At 43.9% G+C, this 10,273-nt stretch overlaps 1 protein-coding gene across 1 annotated transcript; it reads left to right on the top strand.

The window, feature by feature from the left end:
- Window positions 1-501: 501 nt before the first annotated feature.
- Window positions 502-4,488, top strand: LOC127335395 (uncharacterized). Its single transcript, XM_051362051.2, has 4 exons — window positions 502-793; window positions 929-1,485; window positions 2,270-2,505; window positions 3,763-4,488. Exons 1-4 carry the CDS (start codon window positions 621-623, stop codon window positions 4,318-4,320), a joined length of 1,524 nt encoding a protein of 507 aa, XP_051218011.1. The 5' UTR covers window positions 502-620; the 3' UTR covers window positions 4,321-4,488.
- The last annotated feature ends 5,785 nt before the right edge of the window (window positions 4,489-10,273 follow it).

Below are 10,273 nucleotides of genomic sequence, written 5' to 3'. Positions count from 1 at the left end.
AACTCTCAAAAAATTATGACAATAAATATATAGATAGATATATACGGACGGGGTGTATGCAAAAAAAAGTCCCGTTTAAAATACTTTGTATTTTAGACAATAGGAAAAAGACAGAAATTTGTTTTTTTTTTGTATTTCCCAAAATTTAAAGTATCTTTTACCGGGATTTTGCATACGCTTTTGATAAACATATCTATCTACATATTTAACGCCATAATTTTTAAAAACATAAAAGTGAGAGTTTTTATTTTTTAAAAAAAGATAAAAGTGAAGAGAGCACTCGTGCCCATGGGCACAAAATTCCTGTCCGGGAAATATACTCCATCTTTTTCTTCGAGGGAGAAAATACTCCATCTACACATCACCCACACCGACGGGCCGACCCAGCAGGCCCGATGGGCCACCGAGACCAGAGCTAGAGCAATAGTCAGCGCGATGTTGGTTTTTGCGTGGGTGGGTCGGCCTCGTTCCCAATTTGCTCCAGAATTTTTCCCCACTTGCAGACGGAAACCCCTACGCAGCAGAGATCTAGAAGACACAGTTCCTCATCGAAAGAAGACAGTCCGCCGTGGCGTTCAGCGACCCCCACCGGCCGACCCTGCCGGCCACTGCGCGCTCAGATGCAAATTCTCCACTCCGTTCTTTCTCTTCTACGGCGACCTGGCGTTTCTACCTCTCCTGCTCTCCTCTATCCCATGGCGTCTCCTCCGTGTCACTGGTGGCCACCGGCGCTCTCGCGACGAGTTTTCCGACTCATGGTGGCTCCCAATTCACCTGCACGTGGTATTTCCCGGTACGTTTATGTGCTATGAGGATGCTAATGTTTGCGCCTTCAATTAGTTTGAAAATCTTTTAGTTAATCCCAGAGAAGAAGGGCCGAATATGATCGTTGGATTTTGAGATTAGCTTCTATGTTTTTTGGTGATAGATTTCCTCATGGTTCTCGGAACATGGCCATTACCTGTGGAGAAAAAGCTAATGAGCCAGACAGGAGATTTCTCGCCTCTTGTACCAGCAAAAGTTCTGCTATCACCCAAGGCATCATAGAGACGAGGGGCACACCCAATCAGTTCATTGCTCGTTATGGCGATAGCCGTCTTGCCAATGGTGAATATGAGAGGAGGACCGACATGGTTGCAATTAATGGGGACGAAGATGATTGTAGAACTACCTTTGAGGTTATAGATGTTATAGCGGGCAAACACGATGCGCGTGGAAACATTGTGGACACCTCTGGGTGTGAGGAAGACAGGAGCGCAACCATGGGCCACACAGGGGAAGCTTTCGTCAGTGACGATGACAAAGAAGATGTGATCACGAATACAAAGATGAATGAGAGTTCTGATGCACCGATGTATCCTCGTTACCATGTCGACGATGTAATTCCTATGGATATACTTCCGGAAAGTAGGCACCGTGATGGTTCTATATACAGGGCCACTCATATGTGGAAAAAAAACTACAATATTGCTGACCGTACTGAAAGTAAGTGATCAATATCTCTTTCCCTATTTCTATTTGCTAGTAGTAGCACATTTTCAAGCTATAGTTTCAACTGATAATTCTCTGTCGACATCTTAAGGTTAATTTTGCTTTACTTTTTCTAATTTATTTGCCGGTGCATTGCCATAGATAGAAGGGAATCTCGTCTAGTGGTACTCAAGGGTTGCATTTGTTAGTTTTTGCAAAAGTAGGAGACAACTAACTACCGCGCCTTATCTCCATCTTAGGTAGAAATCTGGTGTTGTGTTAGGTGACATTATGCCCTATGCTACTTAATTTGTTCATTATCTTTAATTATTTTCCGTATACAGTTCTGTATCCTGAGTGTTAAATAGGTCTAGGTGCTCCCAACTGATGCAAATAGTCATGAAAAAATACGAAAACATTTTATAAGTAGGGTATGATGTTATCTACCACCCGAAAATAAATCCTCTTAAAAGAGGATTCTAATAAGAGAACAATTTTTTATTACTAAGGGTTTAAATGACCTGTTTTAGTAATTCTTGGGTAAAGTGAAGCGAATAGCGGTTATGAAATATTTTCGTAGAGTAAAATGTTTTTTCTTTGTAAGGTGATTTTTTTCTAACTAAATTTTCTTAGGCTGAAAAAATCCTAGTAAAAAGAAACGTAGATATTTTTCCCTTAGATGAAAACAAAAAATTTGAATACGGCCATGGAATCCTTCGGCTCCATGTTTACTTTTTGTATGGCAAATATTTGTTTACTGCATTGTCCAGATTGCATTATAACTTGTATTTTTTTGAAGCTCGGTTCGAGGCAACGATGTTATCAGATGCCACAAATTGCATCATCCGTGATGGAATTTGTGTGATGCATCCACCTTGTTGTATGTTGCAGGTTTTTTCATTAAAGTTGGCTAAACTTTATGTGGATGGTGGCTCAGTAGAGTTGTATGGATACGTAGCAGCACGGGATGGTTTGGATCCATTGCTTAATTATATTGTCAATGTTAGCAGGGACGATCCCATCGTCGTGGAGCAGGTGGACACCCATACTCATCTGCAGTTATATAGAACCACTTGATCTCTTTTGCATCATTAAATATTCTTCCATGTGGTTAATCTGTCCAAAAGTTGCAGAATAATACTTTGGATTATACGCCACTACTATGCCAAGACTCATATTTGAAGTTATGATTTACTATGGTAATAGATCTGAATTATGAAACTAAGTGAGTATCACGTTCCAAACAAAACCAACCTGAATAGTTTTGGACTCTTGGTTGCTAATTAGCACACCACAAAAAGTTGATACTGTTTTGTTTTTTGGCATATGAAGATGCATAGAATGAATGGTCCCTTCAGTACAAAGTCATTATTTTGTCTTGTTATTTCAACAAGCTTATATGAATATTTGGAATTAAAAAGACCAAATGAATAGCGGCCGGGTTAGAGCCAGGATTTAGACATGAAAGGGCGATGAAGATAATAGTGCACACAAAATACAGAACCCAATAATACATTAATTTTCCTTGACAGGAAAGAATAACAACATATTTTTCAAGATGAAAGAAAACTATATTTTATGTTAGTTTATATAGCTCCACAAAATAAAACAAAGTTTTGGGTCGAAGATTGAAGCATTGGCTTCAAAAACGAATTTATCTATTCATCTTTGTTCTTGAAGCATAAAAAAACTTATGAACAAGATGATTCAAAGATTTCTACCCTCACGATACCTAATAATCAGGAAAGAAATTTCTTGCCATTTAAACAAGTTCACTGTATAGTAACCAGGCTAGTAGTTTACAATCAATCTTATAGAAATAATGTAGTAACAACTAGTTGTAATAGTTGGGGCAAGAGGCGGCATATACAAATGACTTTTCTTGATAGAGTACAGGGCCATACATGATCAGTTCAAGAAATCAAGGGAAACTGTTTGTGCTTGGTGTCTGATAACCTAGGTTTTGCCTGCCATGGTCTTTATTTGGCTGGATAAGCCTGTTCTCCCAGAACTTGCATTTTTTTCAGATTTTTATGAGTTTTGAAAAAGTAGCTTTTGAGTTTTTTTGAGTTTGGGATCTAAAACAACTTCTGGTAGGTGGGGGCCAGTTTTCACTCTTAACACTTATATGCACTTTGCAACCATTCAGGGTGATACATGAAAACGATCTTGCCCATCAATAAAAACAATCCTTGAAACTAAATATTGTTCAAGTGAAACAGCATATAACAAGTATTTAGCTTTAGATATTTCTGTATTTATATGAAGATCTGCTAAACAATCTTTTTGTAGGGTTCTCTGATCAACATGGCTGGCCCTAAGCGAGGGATAGACTTGTGTGGCTCTACTCTAATCGAATTCGACATGAGGATCAAGACAGGTGAACAGGAAAAGGATGATTTACAACTGATCGATGGTGTATCAGACATAGACGGAGTGGCCTTATGGGATCGTTGCACATTCACAAATCGCATCCATGGCGATTATGGCGCAGTTGACTTAACTGCATCATGTCTTGAACAAGCAGTTGAGGCGTCTGTAGAAGTTGTCATTTCAGAAGTGCATAGCAGTTTTAATTTGTGTCTAATTTGTTTTATCCGTGGGTTGAATGAGGAACTCAAACTCTTTGATGGTGGTATTGGTGAGCCACGCGGCTTGAATAGGTCTGTGGTTGCTGTGATGGAGGATTCTTGGATGGATTTGAAGTTCAAGGTAGGCGCGGAGTCATCCAGTTCAGCTGAACATTGTTGCTCCTTCAAAGCGAACAACCATGGTCGTGCTACTCAAGAGATAAAGACTGGTTTTGGGTTGATCTCAGTGAAGGTGACCTGGTCCACTTTGAATCTTTGATTGGTCGGTAGCAGGCTTATTTCAGTGCATTCCAACCTTCGCAGGGAAGTTATGTCTGTGACTCCGCTAAGACATCCAGGTTAGCAGTTTATGAGTCCTGAACTAGTGAACTTGTGGTTGATCTTGTACATACACTACGTTTCAGGTAACTAAAGCTGCCTTCAGCAATCTCGATTTCAGTTTACTACCCCAAACCTTTGCAAAGAGACGTTAGGAAACATGTAGGTCATGAATCACATGAGCTTTCCAAGCGACTCCAAGATGTGCTGAATCACTAGTTTTTCATGCTTTATTATAAAGAAAATTAAACCAATATTCACTGCAGTACAATGTCAACTTCTAAAATAACATCATGAGATATTCAAGATTTAGAAACCTTGGTCTACAGTATGACCGGCTCAAATATTCAAGATTTAGAAACCTTGGTCTACAGTATGACCTGCATAAGGGTAGTAATATAGATTAGTGTTATATGCATGACATGGTGGACTCCCCATAGGCGCTTAATCCCCTGTATGACCGGCCTAATAAAAAATCAAATGGAACTCTTTGAAGAAGTTTTTATGCATCCGGAAGTTTGAAAGGCGGACAAGATTTATCGCCGGTTCTTGGAGATCCGATTGACATGGACTCCCCATAGGCGCTTAGGGTCTGTTTGGTTTGAGCCCCAACTTGCCCCACCAAAATATTGGCATGACCAAAATTTTGGCGATCGTTTTCTGCGCCCACGGCACGCCCACAGGTTGGCGCAAATAACACTGGGACATTCAGGGTGTGCTAGGTCGAGCCAAATTTTTGGCGCTGATCCAAACGGCCACCAAATGGCACGGGCAAGCCAAAATTTTGGTGTGGTTGGGATTGGCTGCAAACCAAATGTATCCTTAATCCCCTGTGGGAAATCAACTCCATCTAAGCCAGCTTTGCGTGTCATACTCTCAGTTACGTACGCAGCTGCATGGCGCTACCGGGCCGATTAGTGGTACATACATGCATAGTGCGCTTCCCTGTCGCCCCATGCTTAATCACTCGATGTGACCACGATGCTTAGACCAGCCGGCACCCGAGCTCAGGATCGACCCGCCTTGATTAGCAAATGGTGCGTGATTGCGTGGCGCCATCAAGCGTTTAAAGCTGCCACACATCGCTGCGGCAACATCTCATTTGTTCCTTTCTTCCGTATGTCTGCCGTCACCTGCTAAAAACCCGTCCACTGTGCCGGTCCTCTTTTGGGCGGGCGCGAGTTTCTTGGGACTCTTCGCTGGGCGAAAGCTCTGTCTTGGCGGTCGGCCAGGACCGACGACAGTGACGCCCGTGGGCGCCGCTTCCTTCTTGAAGGCGTCGTCGAAGCGGATGTCTCTTGATCTCCGCCCGGGCTCTCCGGGGGAAACCCTAGATCCCTCACGGGATCGGGCGAGGGCGGCGCTCTGGTGTCGCTTTGCCTCTTGGGGCCTCGCTTTGGACGTCCATTGGATAGAGGGGTTTGTGGAGTGTTTTGGCGGTTCGGTGGAGGCGGGTTAGTCTTCGGCCAGGTGGGACGCGGCCTCGGGGTCGGTGTGGTAGTTGGAGCGGTGGCTCCGGTCTTTTCGCCTCCGCCTGTTGCGTTGAGGTGTGGTGTCGACCTGGTTGGTCGTCGACCCGTGTGGAGCGCAGCCTCGGGGCTGGCGTGTGGTGTCGTGTTGTACGGTTTTGGAGGGCCAGTTTTCCTCATAAACGGGCCAACTCTTTTTCTCCTATATCAATGAAAAGGCAAAGCTTTTGCCTCGTTTCAAAAAAAAAAAAAAAACCCGTCCACTGTGGATGATCCACAGCACATGAAGTCAACCAACAGGAATGGTGCGCTGGCAGCACTAAAATTAATTAATCCACTAACGGCAGAGTGTGTGTGACCAAACGCCATGGTCGGCATTTGTCTCATGCGCGACTAAACTATGCCATCTCCGTCCAGAACGGACGGCCAGTGGCGCACCGGTCTCAGTTCTTTGGGAGAAAAGTAGTAAGCAATCAACCGCTCCGCCTACCTAATGTTGTAATGCGCTGGTGATTAGTGACATGTGGTTCCACTTGGCGATCAACTATATACATGGATATGTAGTGGTTAGCTTGTACCGGTGCAACCTTGAGCAGTCACCAGATTTCTAGCATTGTGTTGGTGTGTGTTTTCACAAGAGAGGCCAGCAGCCCAGCACCGATGGAAGGAGAATCCAGGAACTCCTCTTGTTTTCAGGGGATTTAATAATTTGCCTTATTCTTCTTTGCGATTTGGTATTTGACACATCATGTGTCACCGAAATGAAATGTGACGGTCAATGTGGCAAATAACCAAATTTCAAAAAAACAAAAGTGTTAAAAAGCACGGTGCCTAACATGTTGTTTTGCTAATTAATGTCGAACTATGTGGACTAATATTTTCATTAATTTGTATATGAAGGAATCTTCTATAGGTTGCTTCATGTCCATTAAGATCATCACTTTTTGAAGAGATGAATTCTTGGAGGTGTGCATCGCCGCCAGGGACAACTGGATGGGCTCATGGCGGAGCAGTGTTTGTTTCTAGTGTATCAACGACGACGAGTCTTTGCGGCATGGCACAGCGGGGCCTCAACGGTGGCGCGTGATGTTAGACACGTGCATGGTGGTGGCACTGTGTTGCGTCGTGGCAACATCGACGAAAGGTCCGACAAGATCAACACGGAGATCCATGTCCTGAATATGGGCTACGGAATACCATGGCGGCAACTTATGTAGCATGTGCATGAGGTGCATACTAATAATCCCTTAGACCGGTACGGCGGTCCGGTTTTAAATGATGCACGTTGGTGGAAGGTCATGGCATATGGCTCTTATCATGGCCAGCCCCTTCATCAAGTTTGTAGGTGTAGCGATTCTTATCGCCAAGAAGGTGGCTTCGGTTTGATTGATGTTTTTTCTTGTAAGGCTCATTTCAATGCAGAGGCTGGGGAAATCCCTCCATTTCGAAAAAAATGACGTGACTTATTTTTGTTTACGCAGAGCGTTCGAGAATATTCGTAGAGGGTCCAAGATCTTTGAAAACTAGCCAAACTAAATGATGTGACATAGGTATTTTTGGTCCAGAAATGGCTAAGTCATTTCAGAACCCAACTAGTTTGTAGTGGCCTAAATAAGCCGGTCCAAGTGGCGTGATAAAACAAGACATAGATGTTTAAAAGTTTTTCATAGGGCTAAACGTGGCTTAAAGTTGGATTAAAGACCATTTAGGACGAAGACGTCCCGGTGGTGAGACACGACCATCAGAAACCCCATATAACGCTTGTTGTGTGTTGTACACTCGCCGCGGCGCGTTCTCTTGGGCCGACACATTTCGTGACCCAGCATACCACTGCATGTTGTAATATGCATGTCGTTGATATAACACTTGTGAAAGTACTTATTCACAAGTATGACATCCCTGGGAGTGGTACAAAATAATCATTTCGATTATGAATATCAAACATTTATTAGTACAAGCTAAAAGAATACAAACTCTTCGATATCCTCATCAGCCTAGTAAGGATATCACTCATTCTCCAACTCTATTTGAAACAACTTAACAGCTAGCAGAAGTAATGAACTAAACATCTTAAGAGCTGAGTAACTTATTTGAGGTTCTAGGCTGCTCGGCTTAGCTACTATATATTACTCGAGACTAACTACTGCTTAGTATCGACCTCCTCAACCCCTTAGAGAATGCCATAGTCTATGCCTTCAAATCCTTCGGAAAGACCGAGTTCCTTGTAGATGACCTCATAGCTGCCTCCGGTGCGTCAGTGTAGTCTCCTTCGTTCGTCTCAGCAAGTGTGTTTCAAAGTAAAAGGGTGAGTTTGAGAGTACTCAACAAGATTAACTTAAAGAAAATGGTATCTGATGCACTAGCTAATGCCATTGATCAGGAAATCACAGACATATGCATGTTTGGCAAACATTTCTTGAAAAGATTGTTTTTATTCTGAAAAATTATGTCCGCCGGTCTTCACAGGTTGATCAAAATTTCATGGAGTTTATTTCCTGACACGTTCTTAGTTCCTTACCAGAACGGGTTGACCTTGAACAAATTCTGAAACTGACACATGACATCGGGTTTGAAAAGTAGATGTTACTATGCATATAAGTGCACTGGTCTTCTTTGTGTGTTTTACCCCTTTTGAATTTGTAACTATTTTACAATAATTAAAACATTTTTGGCTTTTAAATAATGATTTCTGAAATATTAAATCCATTTAAATAAGGTTTATTTAATTTAAATGAATCATTTAGTCTTTTTTTATGAAATTTAATTAAAATTAATACCTTTTAATATACTAAAGATTTTCTTCTTTTCATTTGAAATAGAAGACCCCTTTTGAAAAAGATGGTTTATTTTCAAATAATTAGAATATACAAATGATTTTTGTTAATCTAAAATCATTTTCTTCCATTGGTTTATAATTTTATTGTATTAGAATAATTCTCTAGGGTTTTTAGGTATTTTTTCTTGATTTGTTTGAGTGGAAAACGAGTCTTTTTGGAATATCCTGGATTTCTTTCCTTTAAAACAAATATGGGCGCGGGCCCCACCGGTTAGAGCCACCTCTTCAAGGTTAGGTCGAGTTGGCTGGCTCGGGTTGGCCTACCGACTGAGCCACCCTCTCACTCCCCCTTGGCTCACTCTCCTCTATTTCGCGCCCGCGATGGCGCATGTGACTGTGCCACCTCGTCTTCGCCGTGCTGCTTGGACCAGCTCCGACCATCTCCGCCGCAGCCATGGGTCACAATCGACGCCTCTCTCGATGCTCTTTGATTATGTCCGCGTCGTGATGATTTTCTATTCCATCCTCAACCTCGCACGCCCCTTCCAAACCCTAGGGTCTCGGGGTGATGTTGTGCTTGGCTTCTCCTTGGCTGCTGAGGTGCTGGGGTCTCGTGGTGCTTTTGGGCTTGTCCACCATCCTGGTGTCGCCGACGTAACATCGGCTCCGTCCCCGGTTCAATGCACTGGTCATGGTCGCTTGAGCACTGCCTCACCATGCCTTGTTACGGCCATCGGGCGATGTAAGATCCTTCTCCCCTCTTCTCTGCATAACCTCTCTCACAGCTTTGATTTCTTGTCTATTTCATACTAGCTGCTAGGGTTAAGGTTTTTATTTTAGAGTTCTATGATATGTTGGATTAACTGCTATTGATGCTTGTGTGTGATTGAATGAATCTCTATGTGTTCATGGATTTTGTGTACTACCTCAACTTGTTGCTTCTGTAAGGGTATTTTACCCTTATCCATTATTTTGGTAACAATGACACCGTGCTAGAGTATTTGGCCTAATACATGTTTGAAAGGATAATCCCAGGTCTTAGCCAAAGAGGCATAAATGGTGTATCAAAGGAACAAGAAGTCTAAAGGAGACACCCCACTTCGACAACAATCAAAAAGGGGTCTACAGCATCCAGCCGGTCAGAGGCCCGGTTGGACCGGCCCATGCGCCGGCCGGTTCCGGTCTGCCGCCCGGTCGACCGGGCGCACGGCCGGGCGCTCCGGCGCCAACCGGCCCCTCGCGCCGATGCCTTCCGGGAGACGTCTTGGAAGATACGGAGCTGCCCCCGGTCAGGGTCCGGTCTGCCGCCCGGTTTGGACCGGCGGGTCCGGTCCCCTGGCCCGGTTGGACCGGACGCTCGACCGGGCGCCCGGGCTCGGCGCTGATGCCAACCGAAGGGAGTGCTGCGCGACACTTCGAGGCTCCGGTTGGGGTCCGGTCTGCCGCCCGGTTTGGACCGGCGGGTCCGATCCCTGGCCCGGTCCGACCGGCCCCTGCGCCGGACGCTCCGGTCTGTGGTCCGGTTGACTGGGAATCTCGGGAGAAAGCTGAGTTGGCAAGTTCACAACGGCCATATTTCAAGTGACACTATATATACCCCTTATGCTACCTCTGAAGGGGTAGGCACTACACTACAAGCTGTTCTTGAG

This window comes from Lolium perenne, chromosome 2, assembly GCF_019359855.2.
Source record: "Lolium perenne isolate Kyuss_39 chromosome 2, Kyuss_2.0, whole genome shotgun sequence".
Taxonomy (NCBI): Eukaryota; Viridiplantae; Streptophyta; class Magnoliopsida; order Poales; family Poaceae; genus Lolium; species Lolium perenne.
The sequence above is the reverse complement of the archived record's forward strand: the minus strand, read 5'-3'. Positions and strand labels throughout refer to the sequence as shown.

Bases quoted from the DNA above. Each gene is read 5' to 3' on its own strand.
- LOC127335395 (XM_051362051.2), top strand. From the start codon at position 621: ATGCAAATTCTCCACTCCGTTCTTTCTCTTCTACGGCGACCTGGCGTT. The intron at 794-928 runs GTACGTTTATGT...TTTTGGTGATAG, and splicing joins CCTGCACGTGGTATTTCCCG to ATTTCCTCATGGTTCTCGGA. The intron at 1,486-2,269 runs GTAAGTGATCAA...ATTTTTTTGAAG, and splicing joins TATTGCTGACCGTACTGAAA to CTCGGTTCGAGGCAACGATG.